The sequence below is a fragment of the Mycteria americana genome, chromosome 3 (assembly GCF_035582795.1).
Source record: "Mycteria americana isolate JAX WOST 10 ecotype Jacksonville Zoo and Gardens chromosome 3, USCA_MyAme_1.0, whole genome shotgun sequence".
In the NCBI taxonomy this organism is placed as follows: Eukaryota; Metazoa; Chordata; class Aves; order Ciconiiformes; family Ciconiidae; genus Mycteria; species Mycteria americana.
Window position 1 is genome coordinate 130,734,665 of NC_134367.1, and position 21,234 is coordinate 130,755,898.

General features: G+C 35.6%; 1 protein-coding gene across 12 annotated transcripts in view; it reads left to right on the top strand.

Moving 5' to 3' along the window:
* The window catches only part of CCDC88A (coiled-coil domain containing 88A), an 86,051-nt gene that overhangs the window by 25,054 nt on the left and 39,763 nt on the right, over window positions 1-21,234 (top strand). For all 12 annotated transcript variants that reach the window (XM_075496998.1, XM_075497000.1, XM_075496999.1 and 9 more), the window contains 10 exons: window positions 3,943-4,001; window positions 4,795-4,878; window positions 5,436-5,576; window positions 6,740-6,909; window positions 10,797-10,878; window positions 11,564-11,722; window positions 15,376-15,522; window positions 16,531-16,675; window positions 17,465-17,649; window positions 19,795-19,932. In XM_075496998.1, coding sequence (XP_075353113.1) covers window positions 3,943-4,001; window positions 4,795-4,878; window positions 5,436-5,576; window positions 6,740-6,909; window positions 10,797-10,878; window positions 11,564-11,722; window positions 15,376-15,522; window positions 16,531-16,675; window positions 17,465-17,649; window positions 19,795-19,932 — 1,310 coding nt within the window. The remainder of the gene's footprint in view (window positions 1-3,942; window positions 4,002-4,794; window positions 4,879-5,435; window positions 5,577-6,739; window positions 6,910-10,796; window positions 10,879-11,563; window positions 11,723-15,375; window positions 15,523-16,530; window positions 16,676-17,464; window positions 17,650-19,794; window positions 19,933-21,234) is intronic.

A 21,234-nucleotide genomic window follows, 5' to 3' on the forward strand; every position in this document is an offset into this window, starting at 1 on the left:
GCACGGAGCAGACACACCTGGCCTGCATGGAGCCACTATGGATTGGGCAGAATTTATTTACCTGGGTCTAATGTGTCCCAGGTGTTCTACTTCTGATGTTCTAGCACCTCAGCAGAGAGGTTAGGAACTACTCTAACAGGCTGTGTAGCTTCCCCTGGCTTTTTTTATTTATTTAAGATGTCTTCTATGCCATGCTTCTGTGTATGTGAGACAAGATTTTTCTCATGAGCAAGAAGAACCATCTGTGTTACCTCACTCTTCAATTCCAGGGTTCATAATGTTGATACTTTCCATATCCCATCTGCATATATCCCATTTATGTAGGTATCTTGATTTAATTTTTTTGATTTTTACTTTCTGCTCTTGAATATTGCTGCTTTTGCTTCTGAGGTCACAGCCTTTTAAGTTTCTATATGTGTAGATGCTAAATCTATCATATGCACCAAGAAGTGTGAATGTGGTCTCTTCTTTTCCAAAATAATAGACTCCATAGAGCTTTTATATTTTGATTCCAGACTTTCTTAAGGTTTTCAAAAGACCCCATGGATTTGCCTAGAGACCAGATTTAGTGGAAAAACAGATTAAAAAAACCCAGTCATAGTATTGTTTTTGTAGTGACGGTTTTTATTCTCTGTAAGATACTGAGACAATATATGTCTTAACAATATTGTGTAGTATCAGATGAAATTTTACAAAAAATGCACTACGAAAACCCACAAGGATAATGTAGTATTCAGTTGTATACATAAAAACCTATGCTTTAGTCATTAATAAGAAAGCTTCTTCCTGTTTTGGGACCTCAGCTAAGTCTATGTAGCTTTTGTGGTTTGGCAACTGGAACCTCTGGTGGTGTGTGCATTGCTCTCCTGTGGGGACGTTACTGGATTTGTGAAGAAAATACAGACTTCACTGTAGCATAGCCTAGATATTAAAAATTTGTTGTGTATGGACAATGGTCTTGAAGATGTTTCAGATTCCTGCCTGAGTTCATCATGGAGTTTGATCTGAATCAGAAGATAGACCTGTTCTTTTGGGTTCCATCCAGAACCTTTCCCCTTTGAAAGTTAGGACTGCTCTTGCTGTGTCATCCCTACCGGGATTTTTAAGCTTTTTTCCTTTCATGGGCAAGTGTAGAGAAATCAAACCTCAGTGACCTTTTGAGAGACTTGCTGTGTAAATCTGATTGCATCAAGGCAAGCCCCCATAGTAAAAGTCAGTTCTCTGATAATGGTTAGGATTTGGTCCACTAAAGCTGAGGCTGTAGCTGTGATTTTTTTCACAGGAATGTCTCCCAGTTTTTCCCCTTTGCACTACTTTGCACTTAAGGATTATTAGTAGAGAAATACCAGAAGATGACAAATTGCAGAAGGCAAGGGCAGATAAGATTTCAGGAAGAAAAATGTGTTTGACTGTATCAGAGGCAGTTGGCTAATCAAGGAAAATGCAGATAGAATGCTGGATTTGAGCTTTGGTAAAAAAAAGAGGTCATCAGATACTTTATCAAGAAACATTTCAGTAGAGCTAATTGGCAGGAAGCCAGTTTGAGGAGAAAACTGGAGGAGAAGAGCTGCAGGCTGTGATTGTAAATGTTAAGTTAAATTACAGAGGAAAAGGAACAAGGAGATAATGACGAGGCAAATGTTCTTTAATGGGGGAAGAGGAAAGACTAAAACCAGTTCATATTTCTGAGGGAGCAAGCCAGGGAGGATGGAAGGCTACAGAGGATATGAAAGTCAGGGGTAAGAGCGAGTGCAGGGAAGATCAAAGGATAGGCTAGGGTAGGGACAAAGTTCAAGCAGCAAGTTGGAGGATGTAGAAGGGAATGCTCTGTTTCTGTGTTGGTGATGCAGAAAAAGGAAGAAAAAACACACAAGGTGGTTGGTAGCAGTGGGAAGCTGAGGTTGTTCAGTATTTTGCCATGTTCCTTCAGGGAATGTGGGGGAGAGACAGGGAAACAGCATTCAGGGAGGCTTTTAAAAGCCAGTCAAGAGATGCTGAAGCAGTGTGCAAATGAACATCCAAAGAGGAGTTCAGGGATTGCTTTACAAAAAAAAAAGTGTTATGAATTTATTAGGATAAATGAATGTAGGATGTGAAATGTTGATGTTGAAAGGGATGGATTCCTTCTATTACAATATTCTGGTTAACCTTTATTAAGACAGGCAGCCAGGTGGAATTGCCCTTCTTTAGCTGAAGTATGCTACTTCTGATGAAACATGTTCATTGATGGTTTCTATTTCTATGTAAAAGACTTCACAGCTGAGTCTTTGGGATACAAGTTGTATAAATGATTAAAGATCTCCATTTGAGTTCATGTTCTTTGTAATGTATCTCCTTGACAAAACTCTTTTGAAAAATTTAAGCATTACATGTTCATTGGGATTATACATATCTCCCTCTAAAAGAAGCAGGTTGAATCAATGTTGAAAGAGGCTCTCTACTTAATATTATAAGGCACAGAGAACTCCTGAAGCCATGAGGAAGGTGGAGAAGCTTAGCATCTGTCTTTCATCTCTGCTTTATGGCAGCAGACTTGACTCTTTACTGAAAGCTAGTCAAAATCATTAAGAATTATGTATCCTTTTAGGTTTTTTCCTCATTTCTTTTTGATTTCGTCTTTTGATCAAGAATACCTCATATCTGTAACATTTTGAGAAGGATTTTACATTTACTTCACTTAGAAAATACTGTAGTGGGTTGAATCAAAAGATAATTTTTCAAGTGCTTGTAAGTGAATGGTTACATCTTTCTTATGTGAGGGTTCATACAAAATAGACTTAGTTGCCCAATGTAGAAGAAGATTGCAGACTGCCATTTTGGAAGGAAGGTTCTGGTTGAATTTTCTTGTAGATGCTTATAATCGTCTCGTGATCGTTGGAGATCATCTGTGATTACAGAGTCCTTTAAAAAAAGGGACTTCAGTAATCTAGGTCAGGTTGAAGAATGACTATGCCTACCTTAGTACATGCTAGACATTCACTGTTTGCTATTTGGACTGAGAGTGAATCTCTTGGTATCGGTAGTAGTTACACCAGCTGTGTTGCAGAGTACAGTTTTGCAGCATAAAGGTCAGATTTCTAGCCAGACCTGACATTATTATGTTTGACAAGCATGGCTTTTGTCTGGTTAGCTAACAATGAAATAAACTATTGGCCAAAATCCAGAGTATATTGTAGAAAGGATGCTATTGGGACCCTTTTATTCCTAGATAGCCCAACGGATAGTGTTCTCTGTTTCAGTAAAGCAAAATGATATATGACCATATAGAGTTTAATTCCAACTAGCCTAAGCTATTTTGCCGTCCTTAAAGCGTTTGCTTTATGGCGTTTATATTCTAGATATAGCATATATTTAGTAGCAGGACGAGGACATTTTGAGTGTAAAAAGTAAGATACGTCTTTACTAATCTGTAAACAGACTTCTTCAACTTAAGCTTCTTTAGGAGATTAAGATGCTTAAGGCCAGATTTGGAAAAACATTTTGATTTTTAGATGTACAGATGAATATCTAATATAGCTTTTTAAAATAATTTAAATGAACTTGTCGCCTAACTCTTGCAGCTTGGAGGTGGCGAATAATTTAAGCACTTTTGTAAATATCTCGAGATACCCGAGATTGCAGTTGAAAATTTGATTATAGGTCTCCAAAGCACTTTTGAAAATGTAACTCAAGTTTTGCTTCATGGAGGGCTGAAACAATGTTTTTTCAATTTGAAACTATAATGGATGTTAAGCTATTTGTTAACACTGAAAGTTGGCAGTTAAATGGCAAAAAGGACTAAGTTGGAAGCTGGAAAGATTCTTCATCTGTTTGTTTTCTAAACTTGATTAACATAAATTATATGAAAATAATGAGTAAGCCTGATGTTTTACGAGGGGTAGGGAAAGAAATTCAAATTACCATTTTACACCTACCATTTTTTTGTTCTTGTTTTCTTTTTAGAGCCAGGTACTGAAGAAGTAAAAAAACTCCTCCTGCTTTTACTTGGTTGTGCGGTTCAGGTAAGTTTAATTATGTTTATGTCTGTATGGAATGGTTTAAGTGTTACCGATCTCTTTCCTTACTATTTTAATACCTGAGGTTCTATATAACTTTGACCTTCCTTCCTCTAGTGGTACTATGGCATTCCTTGAAAATCTGGATATTCTTACAGTTAAAATGGCTACAACTGTACACCTCTTATGTTTTATTGCATGAATATAGCAAACTGTGTATGTAGGATTTCTAATAGTTTATTAATTTTAATATTGTTAATTCACCTGATACAGTAAAGAAAGGAAGAAAATAGTAAAGTACTGCAGAATTATCTTATTGATATATTGTACTGAAACTGTTTAACTGTACTGTTTTACTGTATTTAATAAACTTTTTTGATGGACTGCTGTTCTTATTAGGAAAGTTTGTACCATTCAGCTAATTAAACTGAAAAAATAGGATCAGTCGTATGTTCTTAACAACTTAAATAAGCAACTTGAGTACTAGAGGAGGACACTGAAAAAACACCTCTGGAACTCACTATCATAAAATTTGAATAAGTAGCTACTAAGAAACTTCTTCCTTGCCCCATTTCAATAGCTGGTTTTTCTTTATCGTTTTATTAGTGTTGAAAGTTGTTATAATTACTGTAATGTGGCATAAACCAAGTATTTATTGGTCAACAAAATTACTGAATAATTTAGTAGTGTGATTGTTGTAATGTCAGCTTTATCGTTTTTAGCTCTTTGAAATATAAAGGAAGAATGAATATAGTTGTGATTATATATATGTGTGTATATAAAATATCTTTATTTTTAGTGTCAGAAAAAAGAAGAATTTATTGAAAGAATCCAGGGTCTGGATTTTGACACTAGAGCGGCTGTTGCAGCCCATATTCAAGAGGTATATTGTTATTTTTGTGCTTTTAATTTTTTTGGAGGTGGAATATTGTATTGTAAGAAGATTAATTGCATTTCTTCAAAAGCAAGTCAATCAAATATGTGATTTGTATATCTAGTGCTTTTAGTAAGCAAAAAATGCCTTTATTTTTTTAACTTGATTCACAAAATATTTCATGATCAAGCTCTTTTGGATTACATTTTTAAAGCAGTACCAGGGAGCATGTGTGTTGCTCCAGGAAATTCTTAGAATTACCAGCAAATTTAGTGTAATGAAATTTTCATATGTAAACTTGTAAAACATAATTCCAATTCAATGTATGTCATATGTAATATATATTATGTCATAGCCACCTCTTGCTTTTTATTTTGCCAGAAGTACAAGGTACTACTTTCAGATAGATAAGAAACTATTCCATAACATACAATATTTAAAATGTTTTTTTCATACCTTCTCTAGAGAATTTAACCTGTAGAGTTTCAGCTTTATTTTCTTATGCTTCCTTTCTACTCTTGGAATTTAAAGAGGATGTTTTTCCTCTTCCATTTCATTCCGTGTAGGTAACCCATAATCAGGAAAACGTGTTTGATCTGCAGTGGATGGATGTCATTGTACTGACACAAGAATATGTTGAACCTCTCTTGAAAAATATGGCGTTACATTTAAAAAGACTTATAGATGAAAGAGATGAGCACTCAGAGGTATGGATGTGGTTTGCTGCTTAAGAGAAATACAAGAAATAATTTTTTTAAAATGATACAGCTTTACCATTTTTATAACTAATAGTTTAATGTATGTTCTGTTAGCATATTTAAACAAGGATTCCTTACGGCCAAAAAGTTTGTTTCAGGTGGTTACGGTGTGCATAGTAGTTGTTGAATACTGTGACAAACTAGAAAAGATAATAGCAGATGGTCTTTTTCATGTAACCAGATTCTGAAACAACTTTAAATAGCATTCATCCGTAGTTGAAAACAGAAAATGCAAAGCTGTATCAGCTGAAGTTTGCAAGCCAGTCACTGAAAGATGCCTGTTATATTACTGTATCCTGTTGTGCAGCTTTGAGTGAACTGGAGTAGAATTCATACTACGAGAGGAGGTTTTACAAGCTTATCCTGAGGCACAATCGTTGTACTGTGTGAAAATCAAGAAACAGAAATGTATTTCATAAAAATTGCAAGTTACAAATCATCTTGGTGGTCCCAGATTTGCCCTTCAGTAGGGTGTGGATATGTTAATGTTGCAATTATTCCAAATATTCCTTTGACAGCCAGCAACTGTCTGTCCAGTTCACAGCCTTGATAAGAGTAAAACAGAACGTTAACTGTGAGGGGAGAGGATGTGTGGTAATCCTTTTTGCAATGCAAAGGAAAAGTAACTTCAAAACACAGGAGATCTTCATATTAGGATACCACCTTTATTTATACGATGAAATAGGAGTATTCCTATAGGTCTGATGCTTTGTTCAGTTGGCAAGGATGCTGCTGCTCACTGAAGAACACCAGTTTCTTTAGAGACTTGTATTTATGCTCATGTGCAAGGAATTCATGCCATTTCATTACCCAGTCCATTCTAAGCACTGATAATTTTCTGTACTTAAAAGTCTAAATTTGAGTAGTTTAAGAATAGCCAAATGGTACTGTTCAATAGCCGTGACTATTTGCTTTAGGTGTAGAGGTGTATGTAGGGCTTCCAACTTCTTTTATGGCAAACCTTTTCCATTATACTTGCTTCACTTCAGTCTTTGATTTAGTAAGGCAGTGAATATTAGTTTCTGACACATAAATGGTGCTCTGAACACAATTCTGTGCTTATTTTTCTCTCTCTCTCCTTTTTTTTTTTTTTTTTTTTTTAAATTCCTTAGACTATCATAGAACTCTCAGAAGAACGGGACTGTCTCCGTTTTCTACCTCACGCATCAGCAGCACAATCACCTTGTGGATCTCCTGGCATGAAACGCACTGAAAGCAGACAGCACCTGTCAGTAGAGCTAGCAGATGCCAAAGCAAAGATAAGAAGGCTTAGGCAAGAGCTGTGAGTACACATAGATTGCAGAAGTGTGTTGAGAATTGTAGGGTTGTAAAATCCTGTTGATTTCACAGAATAGTAGTACTCTATAGACAAATTCTTCATTCTTTCAAATGCTAAATTACATTTTAAAATGCTGGTTTTAGTTATTGCACCCCAGGAAGCATGTGTTTTGCACATAAGCATATTTGTGGACCAGCGCGATGAATACAACTTTTCATCTGTGTTTGTCTTAATTTGTATTCTGAATTCTATTGACGTTTTAACCATAAACATACTGAAATCAGTGAATTGGTGCTGTGGTAACTTTGTATCTTTTGTACTCTGAACTTTCTGAAAAACTAACTATGTTTGAGCAATCTCTTGAGCATGTTACAATACAGTAATGGGCTCTTTGCTCTACAAGTTGTTTGTCTTTTAGAAATACGCACAGCTAATCTAATGCAGCACTGCCTTTTTCTTTCACATATTGTGTCCATATTGTTGTTTCAGAGTCAAGTTCTTTGTGCTTCCTCTATTGTTCGTTATCATTAATGAATGTCTGACTACAGTTTTAATATATCTGTATGCATATACGTTTCTAAGAGAATAGCTTTGCAGTTGAGACGATTATGGGGTGACACACTCAAGACCAGTTGCATGGAGCAGGCAGGTAGGGACTGGAAGTAAAACCTGTGTCCTGACCGTTCAAGGATTAGTGGCAAAAATGTCCTTTTTAAAAGGAGATAGTCCTGTAGTGATTCCTTATCAGCAGCATGATTAAGTTACTTGTTTCTTGTTGTAAATATAGTAAGAAAGAGTCATCTATGGTTCATTCATGGTTTATGAAACATTTTGATTTGTTGCAGATAGGAAAAAAATTATCATTAGAATAATTTCCTGTCCCCCCTCTCTTTGCTTCTTTCTGTGTAGAAAATTCCTTGTCTGCACAACACTTGTTTGCTCGTGCGCTTCAATACTCTTCCACTTCTATCTGCTGTGCCACTCTACAGAGAAAAATGAAAGGAAGAAAATTATGCAAACCAAGGCCCACTAAATCTCTTGACCCGCTGCAAACCTGCATGCAGTGAAACAGACTTCGAGTTTACTGGCAGGGGGTGGTTATTTATGTCTGAGGAAGAATGTAATTTGTAAAATGAGTAAATTTTACAGCTTGGGTCAGTTATGGTTACTTATAGTTTCCAGCTCGCCACGGTCATGCATTTAAAGGAGTGCTCTCTTCTCCCCCTGATGCTGACCCCTTAGCTAAGGGGTATATTCCCCTCCTTCACCTCATCCAAGCACTGTGAAAAATCAGTCGCATTATAACAAAGATCTTTGTTTTGTTTTCATATTCTAATGAAAACCTTTTTTTATCCCTTCTATTTTTTGAAGAAAACTGATTCAGTAAGTATGAGTGGGTACTTAGTCTGTCTTCATAGTCTAGGAACAAACCTGAGCAGTACTGAAGAGTTATTTAAAGAGAAGAACAGTCGTAGGCCAGTAGAGAATCTGTTTCTCTCTATAGCAATGTGTAATGTTGTTTTAGCAGTGAAGTATGTGCAATTTGAACTTAAAATACAAATGTTAAATCTCAAGAGATTCAATATCTGTAGTAACTTGCCTATAGTTTAGAAACGGCATAAAGATTTTTAATCTAGCATATCTTGTGGAGAGAGGAGACAGGTAAAACTAAATTAAAAGTTGCAGGTAGCATAAGTCACAATTATCAGCTCGCTGGTCTGCTCTTATCAGTCTGCTGATCAGATCATCTTTGGCTGGCTGAATTAAGTATCTGGTTGATTTACTGAGAGGGTGCCCTTCCCCCACTACATTTTGGTCTTCATGAAGAATAGAGGACAAAAAGATATGGCTCTTTTTTTCTGATGTCTGTATTATTATGTGTCTACTGAAATGAGCCCGCCCAGGATATTCTATAAACAGCTGCACCAAGAAAATTAGTGAAAAAATTGCTGCTATTAGTTTGACTGACAGTTAATAGATAGCCTAAACAGTGAACACTGGTATGTTCTGTATAATTTAGTACAATCCTCTCTAGTCTGTAGCTGAAGCATGCAATTAGGGCAACAGTGATGGCTCGGAACATTTCACATTTTGCACTCTATTTGAATTCAATTCGTAAATAAATTTCCTTTACGCTTAGCAGTATATTTAAAATACTAGGCTTTGATAAATTAACTTCAGTCTGTAGCATTTGGTATTAAATGCTGCGTGTATGTGATAAATTTAAAATTAGATTCATTCCAGAGTTGAAAATATTCAGCTTGAAATTTATTTGTAATCTGTTTTTGGCAATGAACCTTCATATCTGGTTGAGTGTGCACTGCAGCTAATAGAATTTCATACAAAAGGTCTGTAAAGATTATTTTCCTTTGCAGCACCATATACCAATAGTTAGACGCAAAACAGCGATTTGAGGCTAGTAATACAGAAACTCTAGAACTGGAAATTGCACACCTAATTTTCCGTGTTAAGTCCTGTGTGTTTCTACGTAGAAAAATAATATGAATGTTAATAGATCAGGAATATTCAGGAATATTATTATTCCTGAATATATTCAGGAATATGAATGTTAATAGAAAAGTTACAGTAATCTAACATAACACAGAATACATTTGTATTTCTGTATGGTTTCTGAACACCCATGTAGAGGGAAAGCTTTGATACCGGCTGTGGACAGTGATGTTGCAGGGAGCTATACATAGATGAACCCTTGTACACTTGTAGGCTGTCGGACCTTTTTGAAACAATGTGTTGTTGCAAAAACATTATTCATTGTGAGACTGGCTCATTTTTAAAAACAACTGTTCTAATTTTGTTTAAAACAAATTATTTTTTGTTACTATGATTACTTTTAGATTGTATTATACATTTCAGTCCATTAAATTCTCTTATTTCCCCCTTTTCTACTTCAGTTTTGTTTCATACTTGTGTTCCAAAATATTAAATAATAGAGTAACATGTTTGAATATGCACTATATCTTTTAGGGGTATCCAGTATTGGATATGGCAGGTTTTTTCAACAGTGACTACTGTTTGTTCTGAGGTGCAATTGAATTTTGAACATGAGGCATTCTGTGTCCTTGAGAGAATTAAGTATTTCCCTTGCACTTACTCATTGTTTAATGAACTCATTTTTTGAGCATTGAGAAATAAGTGTTAGCTGGAAGTTAATAAGTCCTGTAAGAATTGTAGTATTCTGTGTCAAATTGTTTTTATTACAAATTTCTGAATAGACTAAAACAGACACTGCGTTGTTTCCATAAAATTAAAATTCATTATGCATTTCATAAAATTGTTAAGGTTATTAAACAGTATCTTCTTTTAATGAGTAAAGGCACCTGAAAACCTTAATTATTCTCTGTAGGAGAAAGAAAAATTACAGAAAAATAAAAGTGCTTTTAAAATTGGCATTACCTGATCTGTGACAGGATGCATGTCAGTGGTCATTGTCTGGTTCTCCTGGAAAATATTTGGGCCTTTTGAATGTATATTTTGAAATTATTCTAAGTTTACTTTTGGATGTGCATCTCCTGGTACACATTCACATGTATTGTCTGGGTTTTTCAACCAAAAAAATCTCTTATCCTGTATCACCAAAAAATGCCTTATGGCATCCTAATGTTTTCTACCCTGCAGAAGTAGGAGATCTTAGTGAACAGCAATTTAAAGGACTGTGAAAAATCTGACCAAATTTAAAAGATTAGATATAGACTAAAACCTAAAGAATCTCAAGCATAATGGCATACCTAAGTGTTACACTCTGACGTCCATGAAATTCTGGGTTAAATAAGGGAAGTATTGGGAATCTCAGTATTTTGTTCTCAAATGAGATCATAATTATCATCAAGTTTTGCAGTCATATTTAACTGTCTTATGTTTTCTCTTTTAAGTGAGGAAAAGACTGAGCAGTTGCTTGACTGTAAACAAGAACTTGAACAGATGGAAGCTGAACTAAAGAGACTTCAGCAAGAGGTATAGGTTTTGTAAAACTATTGCTTAAAATATAGTGGGCAAAAAAAATTGCTGCCACCAGAATTTTTTTTTTTTTTAATTAGGAAGTATGCTTTCATGCGTGGTTTTTTTTATTTTGCACTCTGAACGTGATCCAATATAATTTATTCCTTTATTTGGTCTAGTATGCTGGAAAAATATTCTGAATTAGGTTAGTATTTCTTCTCTAATTTTTTTTATTTCTGCATTCAAGCAATTTACCAGCAACATATCCTATGAGTGTACATATACTGATTTTTTCTCAAGAAGAATCCACTCAATTTGGCTGGTTTTCTTTATACTTTGAGTGTATGTGTTGATAATGAGGGAAAACATCTGATTCATTTATTATTATGATATGAGTGTATAAAATTATTGAGGGTCATTTGAGAATATTACCTGTAAAAGAAACGTGCTGTTCTGAAATTTACAAATGTGTACATACTTCTCCTTAAAAAAGGCCCATGCAGTTTTCCTGGAAATACATCATCTGGACTGAGCCTTTAAAATACTTTTTTTTTTTTTTTTTTTTCCTTTACCTTTCTCAGAATTAATTTGATATTCATCTACATTACTGCTGATTTAAATAATGAAGCAGCTATGTTATCCTTCAGCATGTACTGTCCAGTATTCTTGCCTTTAATTTCTGTGTTTTCTTGGTTTCTAGAATATGAATTTACTCTCAGATGCCCGTTCTGCCAGAGTGTATAGAGACGAATTAGATGCTCTTCGTGAGAAGGCAATTCGAGTCGACAAGCTTGAAAGTGAAGTCAGCCGGTATAAAGAGAGGCTGCATGATATTGAATTCTACAAAGCTAGAGTGGAGGTATACTAAGAAAAAAAAATACTGAATAACCATCACTTCTTGTTTGCTGTGGCTTTTTCAAAGTTATTTTGATGACTTAAACACTGGGACATGAAAACAGTGTTACAGCTTCTTGCTCTGGGATATATGATAGTCTTCTGTGATAAAGTACAGTTTTTAGGTAAAAGTCCCTGCGTCTAATGCCATGTAGTTTCATTTGAAGTCAGCAGTATTCGCCATTGCTCTAAGCTAGCAAGACCAGTAGGAGCCTCTCTTTAGGATATACAGTATGGATTGAGAAACTCAAGGAGGAATTAATTTAAAAAGCACTATAAACGTAACTTCTTTCTCCTCTTGTGGGTCTCCTAAGAGAAGGCATTTTTCTAAGTAAAGTGTTGAGGGAATAGGGGCTATACACATAAATGAGTATAGGACGATGGCATTCCATGGATAAAATATACTAAAAAAAGATGCACTGACACCAGGCAAGAGACTTACAGTTCTGTCATGAGTTAGAAGTTTAGGAAACACATCATCTACGTGCAGGATTTTATTAGGCCATCATTCTGTCTGTAAATGGCAGATTTGTTGGGCAAATGCCAAGGTGGCAGAATTTGTGAAAGAAAGAATTACTTGTGGGAGTCAAAACTAATGGAAGTTTTTAAAGAAATTTTCAAGGTGGTCATTAAAAAAAAAAAACCTCCTAGAAAAGCAGGGAGGACTCAAAATGAATGCTTGTTGGAAAAAATATTATGTTGCCTAGATGTAGTTGTTGAGATACTGGTATGAAGCCCTTTCTTTAGGGTAAAAATGACCCAAAAGCAAAACCAAGATATTATTAGGCTAAACCATGACACAGAATATTTTTATGTAACTTCTTCATTTAATGTGGCCTCTTGGATTCACAGGCCTGGATGGGATCTCGGGAACTCATTCAGTCCTTCTGCTTTAAGAAAGGTATTTTTATATACCCATACGACTCCAGATGAATGCTTGGCATTAATTGGTGCTTTAAGACCCAAGTGATGAAGTGTCCGCAGCCTTTTGTGGCAGCCTTTTCCTTCTCTGAAGACTGTGACACATCATGCGTCCTCTCTTCTAGCTCTTTGTGCTGTGCAGCTCCACAGCATTCTGCCTTACAATGTGTTTTTTCTGTTCTCTGGGTTCTGTCTTAATTCATATCTTTCTTAAAATTGAGTCCCTAAAACTGGATCTTGTACTCTAATTATAGAGTTCTGAATACAGTGGAAAGATTACTTTTCTCTACACCTTCTAACACAGTAACTTCTAAGCAACATCTCAACACTGATCTGTGGTAACCTCCAGATTTTCTTCCCACTGAACTGCTGCCTAGACATGATACAATATCCCCAATATTCTAGTTACCACATCTGCAAAATGTCATAATACTAATGACCAATGAGATGGCATCCTCTGGAAAGAGAGTTCTTTCTTTGAATGTTTAAAAGTTAAAACCTTTTAATGAGTGTATACTTCATATGTCACGACATAAAATAGCTACTACTGATAAAAACTACTGTTGATGAGAGGGGAAAAACTGCAAGGCAAAAACCAAATCGTTTTAATGTTCATTCGTAGATCCTTCATCCAAAACTTCTAATAATAGCTGTAGTCAGAAATAAAGCATATCAACTGACACGGGAGTTACTAGCTTCTTAATGGAAAATGAGATGGCTAGTTTTTCCAAGTGAACTGCAGTGTAAAAAGAAAAAGTGAACAATAGACTGGTGAGAGATAAGGTGCATGGTGCAGATTAAAACATCTTTAAAAGGGCTGTAGACATTTCTGAAATTTAAAGTCATGGTTCCCAAGACTTTTTGGTTTTTTTAGATGATTTGTTGTTAACCTTGCTTGTGGAAATTAATTTTATCATCTTACTGTGTAATGTGAAATAATCTGATGAAATTTGAAGAAACTTTCTCCAGATACACTAAATACAGACCTTGACAGCTGTCACTGAAACACCCATTCTTGAGGAGGCTCCAAAGCTGCCTTCACATGCCACTTAAAAACAGAGGCTGGTAACTACTTTCCAACTCTGGATCTTTTCTCGGTGTTTGACATAAAACAAGATCTTGCTATTCAACTTGAGCTCAGTGATAGAGGTCCAGTGCTGTGATTTATGTTCTCAAATGTCCTCAAAGCTGTTGGCTGTTACCTATGTATGATGTAATAGGTTAGCATACATGGGTCTGTTGGAGAATCGGGTACTGTGAGTGGTGAGCATTATCATCAGCCTACCTGTGTACGAGAAAACCTTTGTATGTGAGCTATTTGAAAATAATCTTGCATGAATGACTTTATAAACTGTGTATATCTACTACTGTCATAAGAGGGACTGAAAGCATATGGTTAAAAAAATTGGTAAAGGAAAAGATTAGTGTACAGGATTTGAAAACAGTGGAAACTTCACTTTCATAGAATGCTTAAACTAGTAAAAACCCTAAAATTTGTTTACATGTTTCATGGCTTGTAAACTATCTGATTTTTCAAGCATGCTTGAATAGAGACAGATGTTAATTAGTTGGTTTTGCTTCATAATAATAATAATTATAAGTTAACTTAATATTTGTGTAGGGAGGAGTATGAAGGATAAATATTTATGTGATATTCACTGATCTTTTTTCAGATTTTGCAGCTGACTGCATGCTGAAGTTTGAAAAGTTTTGTTTTTATATGAGTAAATTTGCCAATTACATGTTTTTACATATTATTATTTTCATCAGATGCCATTAAAAAAAATCCTCTATGTACATAAATTAAAGCTCTTTAGGACCTTTGAATACGGCTGGCTGTATTTTAAGAATGTGGTTGCATTTTCAGCATCATGTCCTGACTTTGGGCTTAAGTAAGTTTGCCGAATGACCTGTAAACCTAATTATGGATTGTAGAAAATTATTCTCTTAAGTTTTGTTCTCCGTTTCCTACAACCCAAAGATTAGGGAGTTCAATCTGATAATAAGATAAAGTATGGACTGAAAGGAGCATCTACATCCACTCCAGGCTTTGACAGTGGCCAATGGTAGATGCTTAGAGGAGAGTAAAAGAACAGGGCAAGCACTTTCCTGCTGTGCTCTCCCAGCCTCCAGCAGTCTCTGCTCAGGAAAATCATACTTAGAGGTGGTACTTTTGAGCTTTTTGGCCATCTCTTGCATGAATTAGATAACTTCTCAACACATGTAAAGCCTTTTCATCTACACAATCATGTAGCAATAAGCTTCACAATTCAATTACATGGTGTGTGAAGTACTTCTTTTTGTTTGTTTTGAGCCTGACATCTGTAACTTTTATTTGATGTCAGCCTTCTGCTTAGCTGTAGTCCATATACATGCAATACATCTTTCCAGATCACATCTCAAATCACAGAGATATTTATGGTTTGGTTGTAATTATGAACACCTTATTTATTCTTAATGGTTTACGTACTATTTAATTTCTCTTAAGTTAGGTAAAATTTTCTTTTCATAAAAATTTCGTTAGTTGTGTGAAATTGCTGTAAATTTGTTTTTTATAAAAGGTCTGTTACAGCTTCCAAATGGATGTTTTCACATTAGAGCAGTGTTTCTAAAACTAGTTATGATGTGTATCAAAGTTTGTATGAATAAGAAAATATTTTTGTTGTGAGGGGTGTTTTTGTTGTTTAATTCTTGCAGGAGTTAAAGGAAGACAATCAAGTGTTGCTAGAAACAAAGACAATGTTGGAAGATCAATTAGAGGGGACCCGAGCCCGTTCTGATAAATTACATGAGTTAGAAAAAGAGAATCTACAATTAAAAGCAAAATTGCATGATATGGAGATGGTAAGTGTAAATGGAGGATGACAAAGACAACTGATATGCATTGAATTTCATTTCCATTTTCAATAAAAGAACTTCCAGTCAACATAGTGGGGGAGAGGAGGAAGGTATTTCTCGATTTCCTAACATTTTTCAGATATGGTTTCCTACAGTAGCTTTTGGTTCTGCCTAGGGAAGGAAAAATTGCAAAGGCACTACTCTTCCTAAAGGCAGTATAGTGTTTAATTGGATAGCTAAAATATGGTGATAAGAAATACAGAGACTCGTTGGCAAGAAGGATAGAATCAATTTTTTTATGTGAAGATAGTCTGTTGTCACTTAAATACTTAGAGTTTATTCATACTTCAAATTCTGGCAATGTAGTAACATGTTTATCAGAAGGTTATTTCCAGAATAATTTCTGTTTTTAACTAATTCTTCTCCAAAAAGGAAATATTCTAAAATATAAAGTTGTTATTTGCCTGGGTGGTTTTTTTGTTTTCCGTAAAGGGTGACAGATGATTAGCATCTGTTTACTTTCATTTTCTGCAAAATGTTGAGAGCTGCAGCTGCAACTTATTCTTGTTAAGTAGCATGTCTGGGGAGAGGGGTTTATAAAGACCTAGGTGAGACACTCTCATCATGGACCTAGTCCTGTTACAAGCTTTTTGCATCAAAGTAGTCTTGTGATAGTTTAGAGAAGGTAAAATTTTGCTTCTCTGTCCGTTTGGTTTTTGTGTGTGCTACCAAGCTGTGCTTACTATGTATACTTTCTTTCCTGATATTCGGAGAGAAGTGCACTTTGAAAAAGGTTATGATGAGAGGAGGTTCTTCTCTGCATAATTTTCTTTACTGGTTGTTGCACTTCTCTTCTAAGTTCTCCATTCTTTTGTCTGTTCCTCCCTGTCTCACTGTGTGTTAGCAAATCAGAAAATGCAGTTTGCATTTCTCTGTGGCATATTAGATACTAAAATATTTTGTGTGTGTTGAGACGTATTTTTTTTTAATGTTACATATGAAATAATTTTTAAGGAGCGTGATATGGACAGAAAGAAGATTGAGGAACTCATGGAGGAAAATATGACTCTAGAAATGGCTCAGAAACAAAGTATGGATGAATCACTGCATCTTGGCTGGGAACTTGAACAGATAAATAGGACTACTGAACTTTCTGAAGGTAAACATAGTAGTACTTCCAAACTGATAAAACAGTAAAATTGAAAGCTGAGAGGCTGGACAGCATTAGGAAAGTACAGGTCCTTATTTCTAAAGTACAGAGTCTTTTGTCCTCTGGAGAGATGTGACAGTTTGGGGATTTATTTTTTGTTTGTTTGTTTTCTTTTGTTGTGGTTTGGATTTTTTGGGGGGAGGGGGGTGTTTGTTTTTTGTTTTCCTTACTCATTCCTGTGTATCCTTGGAGATAACAGGCTACATGAAAAGTCTCTGTTCTTGTGATTCTTGTTCAGTTAAACAGAGGTGTAAAACCCATAAATACCTTGGAGTTACATTGTGTTGCCATTCAAGCTTCTGTGCTTTGTAGCACAGGTCATCAGTCTTCTTGCTTTACTGTTCTCAAAGTTAAGAAAGATTCGTTAAGGCTTCTCAGAGTAATTGTTTGCAGAGATAGCTGTGGCAAAAAATTTTGATTCTTCCAATATAGCATGCTTGGTCATACACTGGATCCTATACAAAGGATTTGTGGAAATTTAGAGATATATCCTCAGTTGCAGGAAACAAATCTCTACTGTGATTAGGAACTGTAGGATGAGTAGAACGTTTCCTTTAGTGCATTTGCAGGGTTATCTGTAGGGTAGGGAGGATGGGTCATTAATCCTGACTAGCTCTATTCACCAAGAAGGCATTGGGGGACCGTCAAAGGCTTCTAAATCCCCTAAGTCTAAAAATGTAAAGTCCAAGAACTCCAGGTAATAAGTAACCTTTTTTTAATGGTGTTTTTCTCTTACAGTGCCACAGAAATCACTTGGTCATGAAGTAAATGAACTGACATCAAGCAGATTACTGAAGTTGGAAATGGAAAACCAAAGTTTGCTGAAGACAGTGGAAGAACTACAAAGTGCAGTGGGTTCTGTAGAAGGCAGTAGTTCAAGGGTTCTGAAAATGGAAAAAGAAAACCAAAGACTTAACAAAAAGGTAATCATCAGTCTGTGTTTGAATTGTGTATGAGTTGCCTAATGTTGCTTGCCATTTTCTTTCTAAAGGGTAATCTTATGGATTGCTGTTATTTTGGGTCAAGTATTACTAGGGTCTAAGTGATGTTACGGTGTTTGTAAGTTTATGGTAAAAAAAGAAAACCACTTCAGAGAAAAAAGAAAACCCCCTCAGAGAGGTTTTTCTCTTTTTTTTAGTTATGCTTTTTTATTGATGTAAGAATGTGACTTTTATTCAGAAAGGTCTTATGCTAGTGAGGGGAAAAGAATATTAACATATTGGGGACATAACAAGTAATGAGAGTGTTTTATGATACTTGAACATTAATTTTTGTAATTATTAAGCAGGGGAAAGTGTGGGTACATAGGTGAAGACTGACTGATAAGTCTAAGCAGAAAACTTGGTCATGTGTCCTCTTTCATAACTGAGAAAGAGAAGATGGGCCAAGGAATTGATGAGCAAGTGAATGAGAGGAGTTTGTCAGATTTATCTGTGCTGATCTACGATATTTTACTCTCCAAATTATGTATATCAAATAATTTAGTCAGTGATATTTATAGAGAATAAAAATTGAAAAGAACTGGGGACTAAATACAGGGGAGTGAAATGTCTAAATTTTCTGAAATAGCTTTTACTTCAGCAGCTATTTCAGGTGTTAGACTATTCTTAGAGAAGAGTGGGTAAGAGATAATTAAAAAAAATAAATTGAAAGAAATCCCTACTGTATTCCATACTTTTATGCTTTTTCTGATTTCTTAACATTATGGTATTTTTTGCAGCAGCCCATGCGCTGCTTTGAGGTTCTGTACAGTACCAAAAAGACAGGTAGGAGGGTACAAAAGAAAGGAATAGGTATAAGAAGCAAGCAACAGCAGGTCCTTGTGGTTGTCTGATACTGTTCTTACCACTTCGGATGTGTGGTGACGTGTCCTTTTTCTCACTTGGCCCTAAAAACAATGTTCTGAACAGTGATCACTTCAGCAAAAAGCGTGAAGTTGAACAAAGTGTCTGTTACGAATCCTGTATACATAGTCTACTTCTATCTGGACACGCTTTCTCTTAAAACAAACCTCTAATATAGTTTTACAAATACGAGATGGCGACCACAGGAACGCCACTCTCGGGGCCCAGTTGGCAGTTGGGCAGGCGATGGGTGATTGAGCCAGTTACTTCTCCTTTGCAAAAACCAGTGAAAGTGCCAATATCCCTGTAAAACGTGCATTGGTCTGCTAAGCAAGGGACCAGGAAAATCTGAATTTGAGAGGAAGAGGGAAGCAAAAGACTGGTCAAACATTAGTATTCTCGTCCTAAGAGAAAGATTTAATTCAGGTACTTACCTAATTGATGCCATGCCTTTTTACATATTTCTGATCAATGAATTGGTTCACGGAGGAGCAAATTCCATTCTACTACCTTTTTGTGATTTTATTTCTCAGTATTATTTAGCAGCAATTTAATGTATAATTTGGATAATTTGTTTCTAAAGGTATTCCCCCTGCCTGGGGTCTGAGTTATGTCTGGACTTGTCTAGGATTGGGGAATGTGGACAGTGGACTTGACAGAATATAAACCTTCCAGCAGATGATTGTTTAAAAATACAATGTGTATGTTGCTTCTAAGTAACATAATTATAACTTAGATGTGACAGAAAAATTACACTTGGTTATTTTCACTGTCTGGCGACATTAAGAGAGTTGGAGCCATTTGACAAAATGAACCTGTATATTTAATTCCAAGTATCTCTTGGACTAGTTAAGTAAGATCAAACAACATTCAACCCTCGTAAGTTAAAAGGGACTTGGCGGAGCAGTATAAATCTCACTAAAATGGAATTTTAAAAGAAAAAAAGATGCTTGGGAAAACTTCCAGAGCCTAACAAAATCTGACCAATTTTCTTATGCAAAAGTACTTTATGTATATAGTCTTGTGAGCCAGGGAGAAAATTCTGGCAGAAGTGAATTTATTCCTAGAAGGGATGAATTGTTTCAGATAAAGAATAGAAAATTACATTTTATTCTTTCCTTTAACGTTCTTTATTCATTTCTATGAGTACCTTCAACCCAGCTAAGAGTAATAGTATTGTCGTGTTTAAGTACGTTTTAAAAAAACTCGTTTCTTTTTCCCTAGCTTGAAGAGCTAGAGAGTGAAATTAGCCAGGAGAAACAAAGTCTTCAGAACAGTCAAAATTTGAGTAAAGATTTGATGAAAGAAAAAGCACAGCTTGAAAAGACACTTGAAGCACTTCGAGAAAACTCAGAGCGACAAGTGAGTAGCAGAATCAAGTCTTAATGCTGCATTGTACTGTACTGCACTCCTTTTGTACTTTTTTACAGGCATAAAGGGATTGTAAATGTAGCAGATTTGCCAAAAGGACATATCTGCCACAAAATAGCTTGTCTAAGACCTGTAGCCAGTGAGAGGCATGACTCATTTTTAGCTGAGGCTTTACTGTTAGCTTTAGAACTTTTTAGTGTTTTGTAATGCTTCTGTGGCTTTCATGGGCTGTGCATTTGCTGTAGTTGCTTAGAGGGTGTAGCTCAGCCAAAATAGAAAATTTTGGGAACTTTGGAGGTAAGCCAGACACCTCTCGATGGAGGAAAACAGGTTCCAGACAGCTGGTCCAGTGTTTGAAGTAATGTCGGAGTATTAATGAGAATTACAGCAGTCTGTTCCTCCTGTGTTACTCCAGTCTTGTTTATCTGGGGTAGGAGGCATCATATCCAGCTTCATAATATTCCCCTATACTAGAATGTTTTCTAGCTGTGACTTGTAGGTGGATAGCAGAATTTATTTTTGGTTGCCAGAAACTGGCATGTGGGTCTTCGTAAAAGATTTGAGCTGTATTTGGGAGGGTACTGAATGTCATTGACGTATCTGTATCTAATGGGTGCGGACACCTTCTAAAGGTCTTTGCAAAGCAATTCAGAGGGCTTGTGGAAGGCAGCCACTAGGAAACAAGTTATGGAAACTTCTGGAAATCCCATATTTAGTAATCAGGTCCTTCACAATTAGAACTGCAGTTATCTTTTATAAATTCCACTGATACTTCTTGACGAGATTGAAATTTTAAAATTTCATTTAAAAGTACAGTATTTTGGAATAGAGAATATTGTATTTTAAAAATCCTGAAAATTTTGAGAGGCCTAATTTAACCAGTAAATGAAATTCCAGCCTTAGAAAAGAAAGAAAACAAAAAAAAGAAAGAGGAAAAAAAAAAAAGCTTGGCATTGAAGCTTTACTTTCATTTAAAGAGAACAGTGGGGATAATTTTAAAGAAAATATGCCAGCTTGTCTTGTCCAGAAGTGTTCATTGGTACAATAATTGATTTATACGTTGTATTCGAAGTGTACTCTAGGGAAAAAAGGACTAATGCTTTCTGGAATAAGTCATAAGTCCCAATTCAACCATCAGGGATATGTATATTGTTTTAAATGTGTTGGGGCAGGACTGACATTTCAGTGGGACTATTTCTGCTTTAAAATAATATACTTGGGAGCTGTGATGGGTTAGCAGCATCTTTCACGTCTTTTGCAAATCCTGTGCTGAAACTTATTGGAGTCGCTTAC